This window comes from Xyrauchen texanus, chromosome 22 (assembly GCF_025860055.1).
Source record: "Xyrauchen texanus isolate HMW12.3.18 chromosome 22, RBS_HiC_50CHRs, whole genome shotgun sequence".
In the NCBI taxonomy this organism is placed as follows: domain Eukaryota; kingdom Metazoa; phylum Chordata; class Actinopteri; order Cypriniformes; family Catostomidae; genus Xyrauchen; species Xyrauchen texanus.
This window is the reverse complement of record NC_068297.1, coordinates 42,951,374-42,971,839: the sequence shown is the minus strand read 5'-3', so window position 1 is coordinate 42,971,839 and position 20,466 is coordinate 42,951,374. Positions and strand designations below refer to the sequence as shown.

At 41.6% G+C, this 20,466-nt stretch overlaps 1 protein-coding gene across 1 annotated transcript in view; it reads left to right on the top strand.

Moving 5' to 3' along the window:
- The window catches only part of LOC127662621 (gamma-aminobutyric acid receptor subunit rho-1-like), a 25,560-nt gene extending 9,485 nt beyond the window's left edge, over positions 1-16,075 (top strand). The window contains exons 8-10 of the mRNA XM_052153891.1: positions 5,170-5,322; positions 15,428-15,624; positions 15,779-16,075. Coding sequence (XP_052009851.1) covers positions 5,170-5,322; positions 15,428-15,624; positions 15,779-16,075 — 647 coding nt within the window. The remainder of the gene's footprint in view (positions 1-5,169; positions 5,323-15,427; positions 15,625-15,778) is intronic.
- The last annotated feature ends 4,391 nt before the right edge of the window (positions 16,076-20,466 follow it).

The following is a 20,466-nucleotide window of genomic DNA, read 5'->3' as shown; positions in this document are numbered from 1 at the left end:
GAGCCGTGCATTCTTGGTAGATTGGTGATACATTGTGTACAACTTTGATATAAAAATTTCAAAGTGGTTACATCCTGTCACACATTTTAGGGAATCGTGAACTGCTAGCTCTAGTTTATGTGCAAGGCAATGCACACTTTTAAGTGAAGGGAAATCTTTCTTTAACCTTACAATGAGGCCACTGTCTTTTCCTGTCATTACTGCTGCCCCATCTGTGGCAATGCTTATGAGATGATTCTTTAAATACTCATCATCCAGTTTTGCCATCATCAGACTGTTCTTAAGTGCCTTATATACATTTTCTGCTGTTGTTCCCTCATCAAGTGCAACAAGGTCAAGGAATATGTTCTCCACATCCCCTCTGCCTGTGACATCTGCTCTTATATAAATGACCAGATAACTAATGCCATATGTGCTGCTTTCATCTACTGTAATACTAAGGAGAGACCCGTTGTTCTTTATTTTAGATATCACAGTTTTTTCATCTTAACAGCCACATGTTCTATCATGTTAATGCATGCATGATCTGACCTGTGCAATTGGCCCATTTTTGCACCATTTGTTTCCTGCAAAGAAACCAAGCGGCTCATTTTTGTAAATGCCAGCCTCTCCTTCGCCACAAAATATGCAGTTTTTAAAGCATTGGCAGTTTCTTCAAATAGAGAAGCAGTAACTGTTGCAGCCATGTTCGGAAGGACTTTTTTCTGTCTCTGTTTCTCTATATTTAAAGCCTTTTGATGGGCTAAACTGTCTCGATGTTTATAGATCTTCTTAGCATAGCCCGAATATTAGATCCTCCTACACCACCACGAATCCATTCCTCTGACATCTGAACACACTTCTGTGTTGTAAATAGCCTCTTTGCCTCCTTGCAGGCTGTGCATCCTAATTTGTTATCTTTCATGAATAACCATGGATACTGATCCGTCCATTGTTTAAACTGGGCTTGGCTGCACTGTGCTGTGCTTGGCTGTACTAAGATGAGCTGGTCTGTGCTTGGCTGTACTGAGCTGAGCTGGTCTGTACTTGGCTGTATTGAGCTGAGCTGGTTTGAACTTGGCTGAACTGAGCTGAGCTGGTCTGTGCTTGGCTGTATTGAGCTGAGCTGGTCTGTACTTGGCTGTATTGAGCTGAGCTGGTTTGAACTTGGCTGTATTGAGCTGAGCTGGTCTGTGCTTGGCTGTATTGAGCTGAGCTGGTCTGTGCTTGGCTGTATTGAGCTGAGCTGGTCTGTGCTTGGCTGTACTGTGCTGTGCTTGGCTGTACTGAGCTGAGCTGGTCTGGGCTTGGCTGTATTGAGTTGAGCTGGTCTGTGCTTGGCTGTACTGAGCTGAGCTGGTCTGTGCTTGGCTGTACTGTGCTGTGCTCGGCTGTATTGAGCTGAGCTGGTCTGGGCTTGGCTGCACTGTGCTGTGCTTGGCTGTACTGAGCTGAGCTGGTCTGGGCTTGGCTGTATTGAGTTGAGCTGGTCTGTGCTTGGCTGTACTGAGCTGAGCTGGTCTGTGCTTGGCTGTACTGAGCTGAGCTGGTCTGGGCTGCACTGTGCTGTGCTTGGCTGTACTGAGCTGAGCTGGTCTGTGCTTGGCTGTACTGAGCTGAGCTGTATTTGGCTGGGCTGGGCTGAGCTGCTGTGAGCTGGCCTTTTTAACTGTATTCTATAGTGCAAAATATTGATTTAATTACTATTATTATGGTAAAATATTTGGCATATAAATGTTTATTAAATTAAACATATTAAATTAATTTTAATGAAGACATCTGTGAATAATAAGTGTTGGCCAATATATCTACAACTTCCCCAAACAACAGCCTTGTTATCACATAAGCACAATTTACCCTTGAAAAAAGTCAGTGATCTTTCTTTTCCCTCTTTTTCTCTCCATGATGCAGGGTTCTAAATTAAGAAAAATAATATTAGCTTCCTAGATAGCTTACCAAGCTCTCATGTACATACTCATTCACATTCACTTTAATCAACTCACAGACTTGATTAAGTCCTGGTTATCTTTCAGTAATCACTGACTGTTAAGATAGCTTTGATTTACTAATTTAGTCTAGCTGTATGGGATTACGTTTGTTCCAATAATAATGAACGTAACTTTATAAAACTGAACATAACTTTTTCTGAAACATCCAGATTATCAATAAACATTTTACCACAAAGATTGTCCATGTTGATTTCAACTGAATCAGTAATTTTTAAAGAGTAAAATCACACTCTTTGGAATCGCGTCAAGAACAATAGCAAACTCTCTTTTTACTGGTAAATATTATTTTTTAAATTTTTTTAGAAATTCAGTATATGATAACAAATATACATTGAAATTAACCAATTATCTTTCTAAAATAATCCCTTCATTGAATTTGAACCAAGTGTAATAGAATAGTGTTTTGTTTTTAAATAGTATGTCTTTGAGTCCCAGCGAGAGCTTTCAATATGCACTATATACACTATACACTGAGTATAGTATATCCAATATATCAATATCCAATATACACTGAGTGACGTCTGTACTTCTAGTTCAGAGAGCACCTGTCCAACAAAAGCTCACTATCCAATCAGAGTAGATCACAGTTAAGCCCGCCCCAACTAGAGGTTTGTGTCAAAAAAAAAAAAAAAAGCATATGAAGGAAAAAAAAACAGCAAACGAAAAACTGCGAAGCATTAACGAAATCTGTGGCAATGCATTAGGAATCCACGATTTGCGAAAAACGAAGCTTTGAAAAACATTTAACAAAGTATGAAGCTTATTTGAAGAGCTGGTTACATGTTTGTGACTGAGTTAATTTATTTACTTATTTTTTCATTTTCATTGTGTTTTTCTTCTTTTGTAATGGCATATTTTCGATTGTTTCTGAAAAAGTTACGTTCAGTTTTATAAAGTTACGTTCATTATTATTGGAACAAACCAAACGTAATCATATAGCTGCTAGGTCTGCTGTTATCTGGCAGATCATTTGGCTTCATACACATAGGCTACAGCTAGAAACAAACGCTGACAAACGCACTCTTCTAATTATTACACTTGGTATCTAGTTAATGCAACTTTTGATATAGAAACTCGAACTCCTAATATTTTACTATAAGCAATTATTATGGAGATATAAACATAATCCAAGCACTTACAGGATTTTCACTCAGGAGGTCTCGGTTTTGCTGCGTTCAGCTACAGACTGTGTCATGTGTCTCGTGGAGCGCTGCGAAACCACAATCTGTGACGCTGTAATCGGCTAATAGCTGCCCTGATTGCTGCCTAGCGCTAGGAAATTAATTAATTACTGTTAAAAATATAAAACGTCAATAAAGATCTTTAATTTTCAAAATAATTTTTATTGTTAAAATATATTTGTCGGGGACCCCCCCAAAATCAAAAAATAAATTCTTATGGGGGGTCCCTAATGCCTTATGGGGGGTCCGGGACCCCCCCAGACCCCCCTCATTTCGAACCCTGCACACAAACACATGAACACTTCTAATGAAACCTCATATACTGTATATACAGTTAGCATATATAGTTTTTGAATTACTAATGAAGGTTTGGAGCATCATTTGTTTTGAACCAGCAATGTGCACAGCAGGACTATGTAAGAAATGTTAAATAATACTAAACTATAGAAAGTCAGATTTTTTCCATCATATTGTTTATGATGTGTCCAGGAGTGTTGATTATTCATGTTTATGAGACGTTACAGACATCAGAGATGATCATAATTAATTCAGATTTAAAATAATGTCCAGCATCATCCAATCACTGTCAATCATGTTCAAATAAAATGATCCTTATAAATGTTGACTCTATGTACTGATGATCATTGTCCCATGATCCAAACATAATCTGCAGCCTGAAACTGAACTTTTCATCAGATTTTTGGAGTGAACGCACTTAACTTCATAGAGAGCTATAGGATGCTCCCTTGCTCCTTATTTAGTGAATGACTTAACCTCCAGTGTGCTGTCTGTCTGCACTGGTCTCAGAACAGTTATAGGAGAGCTATAGGATGCTCCCTTGCTCCCTATTTAGTGCATGACTTAAACTCCAGTGTGCAGTCTGTCTGCACTGGTCTCAGAACAGTTATAGGAGAGCTATAGGATGCTCCCTTGCTCCCTATTTAGTGCATGACTTAAACTCCAGTGTGCTGTCTGTCTGCACTGGTCTCAGAACAGTTATAGGAGACCTATAGGATGCTCCCTTGCTCCCTATTTAGTGCATGACTTAACCTCCAGTGTGCTGTCTGTCTGCTCTGGTCTCAGAACAGTTATAGGAGAGCTATAGGATGCTCCCTTGCTCCCTATTTAGTGCATGACTTAAACTCCAGTGTGCTGTCTGTCTGCACTGGTCTCAGAACAGTTATAGGAGACCTATAGGATGCTCCCTTGCTCCCTATTTAGTGCATGACTTAACCTCCAGTGTGCTGTCTGTCTGCTCTGGTCTCAGAACAGTTATAGGAGAGCTATAGGATGCTCCCTTGCTCCCTATTTAGTGCATGACTGAACCTCCAGTGTGCTATCTGTCTGCACTGGTCTCAGAACAGTTTGAAATGCAGCTTATTTTCATCATAACTCCATATAAAGACTCCGAAAGACACATTTATCAGTTTTTGCATTAATATATCTATTCTCAATGTGATCATGACAGTAAATATAAGAATGCATTTATTTATGATAACGAATAGAACCGTATTGTACAGTGATAACAGAATAAAATATAACAAAATTTATATTAAAATGACCCACAGATGTGTTCAAAAACTAACTAAACTAACGTTTTTCAACTTTTGATGGAATGCATCTTTATTTTTACATATGTGGACTTCATGTTTATGTGAATGAAACTAGAGACTCTTTACAACCAAACAGGTTTCAATCAAAAACTTTAAAGAGGTTTCTAACCAGAGGCGCTTTTGTTGTCTCTGCGCCTGTAGTAGTGCTTCATGGAAATCGACGTCACACTGTTGTGTCACGTGACGCGGTGCGCCAGAAGTTTAACCCTTAAATGACAGTGTAGAGTGTTGTGAACAGTATTCAGTTGGTTTAAATGAATGTAAACTATGCGTTGCATATAGTGAAGCCAAAATACAACATCCACACTTGTGGACGTGGGGTCGCTCTAGGCAAACCGTACGGCCTCATCAGCAATTGCACTCAAATGTTGTATTGTTCTTTTTCAGGCTGGTATAATCGTCTGTACATTCATTTCACGCTGCGTCGACACATCTTCTTCTTCCTGCTGCAGACGTATTTCCCTGCGACGCTGATGGTCATGTTGTCTTGGGTGTCCTTCTGGATTGACCGGAGAGCCGTTCCTGCTCGAGTTCCTCTGGGTGAGATAAGAAACACTCCTGAACATGCACTAACCCATCTACTATTGTTTTATTACTCTTTCTTGAAATGTGTCATCTCTCTATGATTTATGTGTTCAACAATCAAGCTGTGGAGTTCATAAGAACCTGCATTACAGTGTTTTATACATAAAGCTGCCGACATACCAATAATGTGTCATTGGAGAGCTGAGTATCATTGAGGCGTCTGCACTGTCTGCTGACGGAAACTGTCTTAAGGCATCAAATCATACTGTTCTTCCTCTGAGGCCCATTTACAAAATCAGTACAGATTATAGCACCAAAAACATAAAAAGGGCCTTTTCAATACGTAAACTAAATGTGATGCGGCACAACCTGCCACACATATTTAACGCACACACTAGGGATGCCAACCATCCTGTCTAATACGTAATAGTCCTGTATTTAAGGGAACAAAATGTGTCCTTTATTTTAGCGTCTCGCACCCAAACTGCTACACATTTTCTGTCAGAAGTAGGAATCTTTTGTCAAACATATTGCATTCGAGTGCATGATTACTGTTTTTATAAACACTTTACAATAAGATTAATAGTTGTCACTTGGCGACTTGGACCTCAAAAGTCAACGGTGTCACGGAGCACTCGGACCCAAGCCACCCACAGATGCATACCCCAAATCAGTGGTGGTATTTTTCCTGGAATATAAGATGAAGGACTTGGTTCTCCGCTCTGCATGGAGGACGAGAGAAGTGCACTGCAACGGAAAAAGGGTTTTCTTTGACCAAGTTTATCCTCCTGAGGTCCAACAGAAAAGAAGGGCATTCGCACCGATCAGGAAAATTATAAAACAGAAAGGAATCAAGGTCCAGATGCCACCGCTGGCAAAACTGAAAGTCTTTCTGGAAAACGGCCCAGTTACGTATAATAGGACGATGGAAGCATCGAAACACTTATAAGTAACGAAGAGGCAACTGGAATGGGCCCCCCTAAAAAAGCGAAACAGAGGTCTTTGGAAAAGGCGCGATGTCAAAGAAAAGTAATGAATTGCGTCGAGCGAAGATTCGGGAGAAACTACTTGGGTTTCAAAGAGACAACACAAGCTCCGTCTGAATGAACAGATGAAGTTGATAAATCCTTCCAGAAAACTCAGAAATACTGGTGAGGTCTTTACTTTTGCGGATATACTTTTGATGGTATAACGTATAAATTGAATTCAAACATTTACGATGAAAGAGGACGTGTACTTTATTCGATCTGCTTTATGTTGGAAAAGGATGAACAGAGGACGCCATGTTCAGTCTTGAGTTAGTTATTAACATAATTGTTAAGTTGGTGCGAGAAGACTATAATTTATATTAAAACAATGCTGTTATTATAGAGGATAAAAGAAGAACATGCTTGTTTAACTGAAAACACAAGAATATAGGACCAGTCATTATGGGTGCTGAATAGATAACACCTTTTGTGCAATCTGCACAACAGAGAAGGACTACCGCTCACATTTGGAAGTCACTCAAAACTTCAAGTTTGGAGGTCAGTTCTATTTTAATTTTTTCTATATGTTCATGTTTTTGAAATGTATGTTTTGGTCACCTCTATTTTTACAACAATATTTGCTTAGATTACATGCTGAGACAGAAACATAGGGTAATTAAATCAACACATTATCTTCCGCAAGAGACTCATCTTTCTGACACAGAACATGGAAAGTTATGGAAAATGGGATTTCGAGCATTTTTCTCCTTATACAATACTGGCCGTGAATGGGGAGAAACAGCATTAATAAAAAAAAAAGTTCATTTTCATTTGCTTTCTGTAATTACTAATAAAGATGGGCGATATATCATTGTAAAAGTGACTATTGACCAAATGAAGTTACATTAGTCAATGTATATATACCACCTGCAGAAGACGAATAATTTCTCCAAAAATATGTAATATCATAGCTTAGGAGGCATCTGGGACACTGATCTGTGGGGGAGATTGGAATGTACAACTTCAACCAAAAACTTCATTCGTCTTATTCATCAAGCAAATTAGTCCGGAAGCTAGACAAATGAGAAATATGATGAAAGATTTAGGTTTCTATAGAGATCTATACCCTATATTCTGAAAGAAAAACAGTTCTGCTCATATGTCTCACTCTAGAATTGATCATTTTTTTATGTTCGGTTCAGAAAGACATAGAATAAAAGACTGTGAAATAGGGACAAGAGACATCTCAGACCACTCAAGAGTGTACCTGACAGTGCTCATGGATAGTAAACCTAAAAAGACATTCCGGCAACTCTATGTAAATGAATTGGCTACCCTATTTGCTTTATTTCTTAAGCCACTGGCACAGCTAATCAGAGATGATATAGAAATAAGAGGAGTGTCAAGGATATAGAACACAAGTGAAATGATAATTGCAATAATGGGGTTGAATCTTGAGTGTAACTTTAAAACAATGTACTTGGGCATTTCTCCTTCAAAAATAACAAAGAAGGACATATAAATTTTTAATATATTACTAGCAACTAGTAAGAAGGCCAATACAAGGAAATGGCTCAAAGAAGATCCCCCATCTGTATTTGAATGGCAAGACATTGTAAATGATGTGTACAATATGGAAACTCGGACCTTTTCATTAAGACAGCATACTCATAGAATGTCATCATATTGGGGGAAATGGTTGAAAAGAGATGAAAGTTAACACTGGTTACCTATGTTTTATTTTTTCTTCCTCTTCTCCCCCCCATGCCATGTATATATGAAAAAGTTAACTCTTTAACCATTTATGGCTTTTAACCCATGGACTGTGTCGGATGGGTAACCCTTAACATAACTTTGTACTGTAGAATTTGATCGTAATCTGAATACTTATGAATTAATATAAATTATACTCTGTGACCATTGTATGTTTATGTATGTGTGTCTGTATGTGCTGTTCTTTGGGATCTGTTCTACTTTTTCTGGATTTGTTAATAAAGTAAAAACAAAATGCATGGATTGCTTAAAACAGTAATAAGTATGAAGACAGTGGCCCTGGAAGGCCAAAAAAATATATTTTTGTGATAAATATATACTTTTTTCAACATATTAATCATAGACTGCTTATATACATATAAAATGAAAGCTGACTTGACAAGCTTTAAAAAACGTAAAAGCCTCAAGCTTTGTAGAAAGCCTTATGAGATTGACCTAATTGAAGCCCTGTCCACTCGCAACAGCTGCTACTCGTTGTCACTCATGAATAGACCTTTATAAGTGTGTGTGCTTGAGCATGGCAGCAGCTCCTTTTTTTCTTCTCTTACTCTGCTGCTTGGGACTTTCACTTGGTGCTTTGATTGCCTGAATAACATACCAATCTGTTGCACCACTATGAAACATTTATTATGCACTGGCATTGCTCACTTGAATAAAGCAAGAAAATGGATTTCTGTTTCAAGCTGTATTCATTGATACTCTCTTGTGATACTCCCCTGATGATTCAGCATTCCTACACTCTTCAAATATTTTATATGGTCTTTTTGAGCCAGAACTGAGTATTGCAATGGACCAAGACCTATCGATTGACCAGTACCATTTACTACCTCGCCAACAGTCTTCAAGAAGGACTAAGCCTCCAGTCAATCTTGAGCATTATGAAATGACTCTTCCTGGTCCTAAGCACCATCCACCAGTTCATCCAGTACAAAGCAGTTCAGAACCCATTCCAGTGTGTAACCATAGCCATCATATAGCTGATGATACAAGGATAGAGGAGTTGAGACAGTTGAAGGAGTTTGTTATAGAATTAGGTTGAAGTGTGAAGCTGATAAATACAAATGTTAATAGGATGCATCAAGCAGAACTGGCTGTCAATAACCTGAAGTCACAACCATGCTTGAGTAAGCAGTCTTCCTTACCACCTCATCCTGTCAACTCCTTAATCCCAACTGAGTATGGATTTGATTGGTCGGCAAGATATTCAAGCTCCTTCCTGTACCATGAATCAATTGACCATGAATGCTACTCCTTTAATATTGAGGCTACCATTTGTCACTCAGGACATTCTTATTACCCAGTCTTCTACCTGTATACCATGTTCCCAGTCACTGAACTTGGATGGAAGCCTACAGCATTTAGTCAGTCAGCCTATGAATCAGATGCAACCAGATCTAAATTCATGGCTTAAGATGCAGCATCAGCCATTATGTCAATTCTCATATGTCTAGTTCTAGTGATCAGCCACCAATACTTCCCTGGATGACTACCCAATCTATTAACCCAGCATGATGTTTGGTGCATCATATCCAGGTTTTTGGCCAGTTCCACCCATCCTGGTATGTGGTTCTCAAGGCCATCAGGGATATCAGTCATTGGCCCAATTGTCCACGTCTCAAGCTCCCATTAAGATCAATCAATCAACTGCACCCTTGCAGTTTACAATGGCAATTTGTAGTTTATAATGTTTATTTGTGACTGAGACTTGGCAGAGTGCTAGGGATATAAGTATCTATTCTGAATTTGTGCCCTCAAATTGTATATTTTAAAACTGCCCCAGAACAACTGGTAGGGGTGGAGGTCTAGTGTCTGTTTTTTAAAGCAACTTTTGTTGTCAGATTTTAAAAACTGAATTGTTTTCAAGCTTTGAAGTACTCCTGTTTCACTTGGACAAGGATCAAAAAGCGATCGCAGTGGTGTATCGTCCGCCAAAGCCTAACCAGGATTTTATAAATGAGTTTTCAAATTTTTGTTAGGAGAAATTGGCCTTAAAGGTGCTATATAAGAACACAGTGTGATGTTTAATACTATCTGTACTGACATTCTCGACTCTATGGCTCCATTGAGAGACAAATAACAAAAACCTGATCCTTGGTTAAATAACACCACACAGGCATTAAGACAGGCCGAATGAAAGTGGAAAAAAGACAAGTTACAAGCATCCTTAGAAATATTGAGTGACTCGTTGAACAGATATCAGAAAGCAGTAAAATCTGCGAAGTCTAATATTTCTCTGATATATGATAGTTTTCTTAAGTTTTTCACAGATAAAATAACTGATATTATACAGCGTATTGTACCTTCAGATTATGATCCATCTGATCCTCCTTACTGTAAATAGTTTTTTAAAGAAATGTTTTCAATTTTTTAAACTCGTGTCAAGATATAATTAAGCAGTTAAAATTCTCTTTGTATGATATTATCCCTACACATTTTCTTATTCATGTTTTTAATGTTGTTTGGCTGAGTATTTTAGCAATAATAAATAAGTGTCTTTATACAGGAATTGTCCCAATATACCTTAAAAATGCAACTCTTAAACCATTGCTGAAAAAGTCAAATCTTGACTCGACTGTCTTATCGTCACATTTACTTTTGTAACCTCCGTTCCCTAAGGGAGGGAATGAGACTTTGTGTCGAATGAAGTGACACAAGGGGTCTTCCTTGGGAGCCTCGCGTACCTCTGAACTTGAGAAAAGGCCAATGAGAAAGTGGCAGACACAATTTGCATGTCCTGTCCCCGGACAAACAGGTATAAAGGGAAGCCGGCGTGCATCTGTCAGTCAGGTTTTTGCACTGAGGAGTCTAGTATAAGGTACGGCCGTTAACAGTGGTAGGTCTAGTTTCATGGCAGAAGGGACACCGTCTTGTTCCCTCCCTCAGGGAACGGACATTATAACAGTAACCGTGACGTTCCCCTTCTGTCACTCACTCGACGTTGTGTCGAATGAAGTGACACAAGGGGTCCCATTCAAAAGCACCATGCACTAGACCGAGTTACGTTAACTGCTGACACAGGTGCAAGCAGACTGCTGCATGCTAGAAGCGACCGTATCGGCTGCATGTAACCCTCCCCAACGCCCCCAGAAAAAGTTGTCATATACAGACCTTAGGTTCCCAGCACCCCTGAGGGGGGAACAGGTGCTACAGGACTAGCATGGGAGCAAGCCCGGCAGCCGCGGCCTTTTCTCTCTCTTTGTCTCTCGCATAGAGCGTGATAGCTGGGGCTATCTTAGCTTGATGAAATGCATTGGGGGAAAAGACCCTGCGGAGGCCACATCCTGCCCAGGAAGTTACATTTGCAAATACACCACGTGGGTTGTGAAGCCGCACGTGGGAGCGGCACAGTGGTAGGTCCTGCCTGATGAGGGAGGAGCTCCATAAACACGGTGACCGGGGGCAGTGGGACTGCCCAAGGGAGAAGCGGGTCCGTTGACAGAGGGACCATTACTGCAGAAAATACATCACAGGGAGTTGCCTGAAGAGGGAATTAAGCCTGTGGAGCAGACTAAGTCATTGAGACTGAGTCTTAACTCCATTCAGAGAAAAGAGATTCTCTGAACCGGGGCGAGCTTGCTCTTTTCCCAGCTGACCTGAAGCTCAAGGCGGCTGAGGTGCCTGAGCACCTGGTCCCTGTGAGCACATAGTAACTCTTGAGAGTGAGCCAGATTGAGCCAGTCCTCAAGGTAATTGAGTATGTGGATGCCCACTTCCCGTAGCGGGGCAAGGGCTGCCTCTGAAACCTTGGTGAAGACGCGAGGGGACAGGGACAGGCCGAAGGGGAGGATCTTGTACTGATATACCTGGCTGGGTCAGTGTCGAGGCAAGATGAGACGTGGAAGTATGCTTCCTTCAGGTAAAATTGCAAACCAATCTAGCTGTCGAACGCAGGTTAGAATCCGTCTCAGCGCGAACATTTTGAACGGGAGTTTGTGTACGGCCGGGTTGAGAACTCGCAAGTCCAAGATTGGTCGCAACCCACTGCCTTTCTTGGTTACTATGAAGTATGGGCTGTAGAAACCTTTCTTCTTGGCCAACTAACAGGACGGGTTGGACAGCGAAAGCCACACGTCCAGACTCTGCACGAGGGGCAATAGAGGGACGATCGCTTTTGACGTACCGGGTGGGGCTTCATGGTGGGATGGAGCAGGTAATAGCATGTCAGGAGGCAGAACAGCGTCCCGAGGCTTGGGTGCTGAGAAAAGACTCAAAGCACTTACCGATCTGATCACCCAGCTGGGGGCGTGTTAGAGACTGAGGAAGAGGTCCTGGAAATGCTTCTTTGGAACTCGTCAGCGCTGGCCTGCCGGGGCTGAGCAGTCGTGGGTCCGGAGGTGAGGTGACTGTGTCCGGGAGCCGGGACTGTAGGATTTTGGAACCGGGGCGCCGTGAGAACAGCACGCACCGGCTAGATGACCCAGGAAGTGAGGAAATCGCTCTTTTATTGAGAATGTGGGTACCGCAGCCTGAAGGCGGTGCGGCAAAGGAAAATAACGGAAACAAGGATTCTCCTCCCGGCCCTCCACGGGGGGACGGAGTGGTCTTGGTAACAGCTCCGGAGCGAATGTCTGGCTGCCCGGGTCGTCTGTCTCAGGAGAGCTTAGGAGCTTTCCTGGTCCTGGAAGGGGTCCTGGAGATGGGGGGCGGGCGCAGCCTGCGAGGGGCTCAATGCTGGGGATGAGAGCTGGGCCCGGTTTGAGGTGGAGCTGCCTGTTGTTTGACCGCAGAGGGATGCCCTCGGTGGGCAGGTGGGGCGTGGGGTGCCCTGGTTTGGTGATGCATCTCGACCATGCTCAGACAGAGGTGGCACTCCTGGACCACGAGGGTGTCCATCGCCCATCCGAGTGCCTGCGCTGTGAACTTCGTGGCTCTGAGAGCGAGGTCGTTGGCAGAGCGCAGTTCCTGCAGCACGTCAGGTCGGGACTACCCAGGTGCAGATCTTTAAGTGCCTTGGCTTGGTGGACCTGCAGGAGAGTCCTGGGTAGTGAGAGCGTACGAGTGGAGGGGTCAGTTCTGGGCTGTAAAAGGTGCCCTCCATGACCGCGTCAGCTCGTCATGCACTGCCGGGTAGAACGGTCTGGGGGGGGCATAACTGGGAGCCCTGAGCCGAGGTACCAGTCTTTGAGCTGTGAAGGCTGTGGGGAGGACAGAGGGTTCCAGTCCAAGCCTACACTCACTGCAGCCCGGGCAGGCATGTCGGCCATCTGCGCGTCAGCCTCAGACTGGACGGGCTGGCCTGAAGGCGGCAGCCCAGTCGAGTCCTCTGTGTCAGACGTCTGGACAATCTCTGATGGAGCGGCGATGTCGTCATCCAATTCTGGGGGCTCAGGGGAGAAGGCTTGCTGGATGCAAGTTGCCATGAACCATCCACAAACGCCACCTCAGTGTGATCGCTGCCCAGGCACACAAGGCAGCGTCTGTGGCCGTCAGTCTTGGAGAGATATCAACCACATCCAGGAACTACATGGAGGCAAAAGGGCATCTTTAAAAAGACACGTCAGACCCGGCCGCTCACCACAGATTGGTGGTGGCGTAGTGGGCTAAAGCACTAAATTGTTAAGCAGAAGGTTGTCAGTTCAATCCCCACAGCCACCACCATTGTGTCCTTGAGCAAGGCATTTAACTCCAGGTTGATCCGGGGGGATTGTCCCTGTAATAAGGGCTCTGTAAGTTGCTTTGGATAAAAGCCTCTGCCAAATGCATAAATGTAAATGTCAGTGTGGCAGCGGGGGCGTGGTCAAGCACCCGTCCGGGAGAGAAATGCGGTAAGGGCTCTTACACCTGAGCTAAATTATGTCTAACACCTGATTTCAGTAAACATGGGGAGAGCGGCATAAAAGGCAGCAGCCACAGAGCCTCGAGAAAGAGAGTGACACACATCAGTTTAGTGTTGGCGGATAGAGGACCAAGAATTGATAAACTGTATAAAATTGATTGTAAACATTACTGTGACCATTGAAAGCCTTACCTGGAACGTCAAGTGCCCTGCTTCACGTGTCCTTCTTGGGAAACCTGTCACACTCTCTCTCGAGGCTCTGTGGCTGCTTGAGAGAGAGTGTCCTTTGTCCTGCTTCGGCTTCCGCTCTGTCCTGCCTCGGCTTCCGCTCCCATGTATTGTCCTCCCAGAGCCTTGGACTCTGCCTCGTCCCTCACCTGTGGTCCTGTCTTGGCCTTCACCCTCACCTGTGGTCCTTCCAGGACTGTGGTCTCTGCCTTGTCCCTCACCTGTTGTCCCTACAGAGCTGTGGCTTTCACTTCACCTGTGGTTCTGCCAGATTCTTGGTAACCACACCATTGACATCCTGTTGCCTCAGCCTCCACCCTTGCCTGTGGTCCCACCAGAGTCTTGGCCTCCACCCTCTTCTGTGGTCCCTGCTTTTTCCTAGTACATCAATGGCGTCAGCACCCTCGCCATCATTGTCGGAGACCTTTATAAGTGTGTGTGCTTGAGCATGGCAGCAGATCCTTTTGTTCTTCTCTTACTCTGCTGCTTGGGACTTTCACTTGGTGCTATGATTGTGTGAATAATACACCAGTCTGTTGCACCACTATGAGACATTTATTATGCACTGGCATAGGTCATTTGAGTAAAGCAAGATCATGGACTTCTGTTTATTTTTTTCAGTGACACCCTATTGCGATAAACCCCTGATGATTCAGCATTCCTACATCCTTCAAATATTTTACAAGCTTAATTATGGAGAAGAAAATAAAATGCTTGGCAGAAAATGTTGTCTTTATTAATTGCAGCTTCATTCTTTTGGCAAAATGTAGTGTTTATTGAAATTGAAAATAGATAGAGATTTGGTTCTTCCAGTTCATTGTATTAAAGTGGTTTTCATTTTATGTGTATTAGGGGCTGTTCACACCAAACACTTTTTTTTGTGTTTTTCAGTGTTGTTTATTAATTTTTCTCCTGTGTAAACAAGTTCTAGATTCTTCTTTAACCGTTGTACATTGTTTTGCACTGGAGAACTGCAGAAATAAGTTTCCGGTATTTGGAGCTAAAATCTCCTGTATTTGTCTAGTAGAAAGTTGGCAACCCTAGCACAGACCTCATCATTTAACACAATAACAGTGAGCACTGAACAATAACCAAATTACAAATTCCTAAAAGTTACAACAAATACAACAGAAGCAGCATAAAACTTTAAACCGTAGCACAGTAATCTGCTAAATGTATTCATACCACTGAACATTGCTGGGAAGTTGAGCTTACAATTTGATTAATAATGTTCAAGTTTTACAGAAACGCAAAAATAAGTCATGACAAGTATCACTTTAGTGTAAGGGTTTGGATGGGTTTATTGTCACCTTTAGTCATTATTGTCAGTGTTTTGGGCATCTGCAGCAAAGTACAATATTTTTCTTCTTCACAGGAATCACAACTGTCCTGACGATGTCCACCATCATCACTGGAGTGAACGCATCCATGCCTAGAGTCTCCTACATCAAAGCAGTGGACATCTACCTGTGGGTTAGCTTCGTCTTCGTCTTCCTTTCTGTCATCGAGTATGCCGCCGTCAATTACCTGACCACCGTACAGGAGCGCCGTGAGAGGAAACTCAGAAATCAAGTATGATTACATTGAATTATAATCTTTATCAAGAAAGATCATACAGAATTATTCATTATGAAAAGAACACACACATGCACATATACAATAGATATGATTTTATTCAAATTCCTCTGTGAAGTAACATGTTTGTGTTGATGTGCTAATGCTGCAGTTGCCATGCACGTGTGGTATAGCAAACCCTGATGAGGACATAATGATGACGACGTGCTACAATGATGTGGATCCAAATGCAAGCGGGACTTATGGGATGGCTGAGAACGGCGGGAGACAGGAGAGGATGTTTGCGCAGCTCACACTCGCCGATACACAGAGAACGAGTCGAATGAAAACATCGCGCGGTTACGTCAGCATCTGGATAGACACTCACGCTATAGACAAATACTCTCGAGTGATCTTTCCAGGTGCGTACACACTCTTCAACATCATCTACTGGTCCATCTACTCCTAACCTCGACATCACTGAGGAGAACCGCTCAAAACCAGCAGCCTGAAGACTCCAGAACTGTGAGAACATTCAAGGACTAGCGCTCCGCTGCCTTCTTGAGCCCATATCTCAATCTCTTTGGATTCACGTGCTGTATTTGTTATTTCATTACCAGTAACCGCTGACATTTACAGGAATTTTCAGCAATCCATGGGACCAAATACCTCTACCCAGCTAACTTTGGGAAATATTCTTATAAAATTTGAATAATCTGCTAAATATGGAGGGCCAAATTACTCAAAGTTAAATATTTAAAGGAATATTCCAGGTTCAATAAAAGTTCATCTCAATCAGCAGCATTTGCTACATAATGTTGATTACCACAAAAATTAATTTCGACTTGTTCCTCCTTTTCGTTAATAAAAGCACAAATGTGTGTTCCAGTGAGACACTTCCAATGGAAGTCAATGGGGTTTAATCTGTAAACATTCAAATACTCACTGTTTCAGAAGTATAAACAATATGTGTGTTAACATGATTTTACTGTCATTAAATCACTTAATTGATATAATGCCGAAAAACTTGAAACAACAATTTAAAAAATTTGATTTCTTCTGTTATAGATTGTATACTTTTTTATTTAATGAAAGTGCTTTTATTAAATGATCTGCTTCACATTTCTGCCTTTTTAAACAGTCCAAAAGTTGGCCCCATTGGAACACTGATTTTTGCTTTTTTTATTTTTATAAGGGATGTTGAAATTATCTTCTGTGGTAATCAACATTATATCAGGAATGCAGTTAATAGAGCATAAGTTGTATTGAACACGAAATATCCTTTAAATAAACTTAAAAGAAACAGTGACCCAAAGATAATACTAAAATGAAAATGGACACAAACTAAATACAAGGAAATGTTTTTTATTTATTTAGTAATGACTCATTTAATTTAATGATATGGTAGTTTCTTAACAGTTTCATTATGTATCTAATGATTTATTTCAATCAAACTTGGCCCTCTGTTCCTTTTGCATAAAAGACGAGAAACATTTGTGTCCAGCATCTTAAAATGAGTGAACTGATCTAGAAAAAGCTCATCTTTTAAATATCAAACCTGTTTTTTAAATCACTAACATGTTTACTACTAGAATACTTTCCCTATCATTGAAAGTACTGTATGTTCTAAATGTTTGAAAATGGAAAGTAATGTATATGTTATTTTAATACATTTCAAGCCTTGAAACAAGTGTAGTCTAATATGATATTCTTACTTTAAACTGGAAATATCAAATATCTTTGTAACAACATAGCATTTAGTTTTACAAAATAACGTCCTTGATTAATGCTTTTTGTATTGCAATGTTTTTGTATATTTAATATTTAAAACTTTGCTGTGTCATGGAAAGCAGGTGTAAACTAGATGTGATGAACAGGATAGTTTATTCTTATTTTTTTACTTTACTAACACTACACATATCTGATGAAGTGTCTATTGTGCATTCCTGGACTGAACATGTGTGACTGTAACCTCTCAACCCTTCTGAAATATATTCTGTACATGACATTTGTGTTTTAGTAATCCACTGCATGTCTGTTAATGGATCATGACATTTGTTAAATCCACACTGTTCTCTGGTTGAGACCGACATGAGCCATAATCTTCCAGAGATCACCCAAAAGACCTTCTCGGACAATGCATTAAATATTCTCACTCCACTGAGTATTATATATGTATAAAAATAAGTGACATAAAATCATGTAGTTGTTTTTCTTTACATTTTATCTCAAGGTTTACATTTAATGTCTTTAGAATTGCAACAAATCATATGACCTTGTGTACTGCTGAAAACTTATAGACACTATATTTCAAATCTAACATTAGACATATATAAACAACATTTTCTTGTGATTTTCGTTTCAGGTTTTTATTTTGAAGTGCCATTTTCTACAGCAAGATTCATTCCATCTTCTCAATTACAAATTTCCTGTGAGTGTATGAAAGTAGGACATTTTAATGGTGTTGGGTTGCCAAATATTCAGGCAAAGTTGTTCAAAAAACATAAACCAATATTTGATATCTGGAGCCTATACAATGAAACTAATAATAAAATGGGTTTTGTTATTATTATATTTCAAAAATAAGTGTAAAGACCAATAATATTGCATATTTTGTCTCCAACGTTACAGGTATCAGTAAGGTTATCTATAACATCTATAAAAAGTCAAAAGTTAACCCCTAAGATAACAGTGTGACTGGTTCTGATTGATTCAGTTGAGTCATCACTTGGAATTTATGAAGGCAAACAAAACCAGTGATATTTTCTTACACTCAAACAAAAATATTTTAGCCTAATGTTTTAGGATTTAAGCATTTCAATGTCTTCTAAAAAAGAAAAAAAGTTATATATATATATATTATAGTTTCAACAGTGGTATTTGTAACACACCATAGTAAACACATGGATCTTCACCACTGTTAAGTAGCGTCCACACATGTAGCGATTTTATCACTTGATGTCACTAGTGGACGTTCCTACTGCTGTTGCTCTAACATTATCAGTGGACTGCACGTCTGACCATGTCTTTTAAATTATGATCACAGATCAGGCATTTTGCTAGTAAAACTAGATTTAATTCTAATCAGGAATCCATTTTCTTGTCCCTAAAATGCACATTCTGTATGTGTTTTTATATGAACTACAGCAGTGCTCAATGCATCATGACATTAATAAGATAAAGCAACTATCAATGTATTATATCCATGTATGCGGTTACAGACGAATCATATAGAACAGTGAAACTGCTCCTCTGACTCCATTACCTCAAACAAGATGGATGACGTTAGCTCCACTGACACTCCTATTGGTTGTTGCTCCCGAAAGTCGCTCCTTATTTGCATAAAGTTTAACTTTTCTCAACTTCGTTGTGTCGATTGCCACACTCACATCTAGTCACCAGAGGTTGCCATAAGTCACCAGCTCTCACTGATAGTGAATGAGATGAGGTCACTCTGCAAGTCGCTGCATGTGTGTATGGTGCTTTAGATTTAACATGATTTCTATTAAACAAAGTATGATATTTTTGTAATTATAAACAGAGGCCTACTCTAAACACATGTAAAAATGTCTAGGTTACGTATTGTAACCTCCGTTCCCCGATGGAGGGAATGAGACATTGTGTCAGAGAAGCGACACTAGGGGTCTCTCTTGAGCGCCGATATACACCTCTGATTTATGAAAAAAAGGCCAATGAGAAGTTGGCAGCCGGTATTTGCATATCCCGCACCCGGACATACGGGTATTTAAGTGGCGCAAATACGAGAGTTCATTCAGGATTTTTCTGAGGAGCCGGAAATGGTCCGGCCACAACAGTGGCTCGTGGCGGGGAAGATACAACGTCTCGTTCCCTCCATTGGGGAACGGAGGTTACATAAGTAACCTAGACATTCCCCTTCTGTCGCTCTCTCCACGTTGTGTCAGAGAAGCGACACTAGGGGTCCACTTATAAACGTGCCATGCGCAGAGCTGTGTACGTGAACTGCTGATACAGCAGCAAGCAGGTATTCTTACGTGCAAAGGCAACCAGCTATATCAGACTGCACGCACCCTTCCCCAATGCCCCATTAAAGCCATCAGAGTCCTTCTGGTTACCCTGGAGGGGGGAACAAGGTGATGGCCCCTGGCTGGGCCTCTTTTCTCGGAGATTATAAAATCTCAAAAAAGTGTTAGGTGTTGCCCACCCTGCTGCTCTACAGATGTCTGCTAGGGAGGTGCCAATGGCCAGTGCCCACGAGGACGCAACACCCCTGGTGGAGTGAGCTCGGACCCGCAAGGGGGGGGGGCACGACCTGGGTGTGATAAGCCAATGAAATGGCATCGACAACCCAGTGGGCAAGCCTCTGTTTGGAGACAGTGTTCCCTTTCTGCTGTCCCCCGAAGCAAAAAAAGAGCTGCTCAGAGAATCTAGCACTCTGCGTGCGGTCCAGATAGAAGCGCAAAGCATGTACTGGACACAGCAACGAAAGGGCTGGGTCTGCCTCCTCCTGAGGCAGCACTTGCAGGTTCACTACCTGATCTCTGAAGGGTGTGGTAGGAACCTTGGGCACATAGCCCGGTCGCGGTCTTAGGATCACTTATGTGTCTGCCGGACCGAACTCCAGGAAAGCGTCCCCGACCCTCTTGATGGAGGCGAGCGCGATCAGCAGGGCCGTCTTGAGAGAGAGGGCCCTGAGTCCAGCTGAATCTAGCGACTCGAAGGGGGGTCTCTGGAGGCCCGTGAGGACGATTGAGAGATCCCAGGAGGGGAACAGGTTAGGCTGGGAGGGAGTTAGCCTCCGGGCACCTTTTAGGATCCTGACAATTAAGTCATGCTTACCAAGAGACTTGCCGTCTACCATGTCGTGGTGAGCCGCGGGGC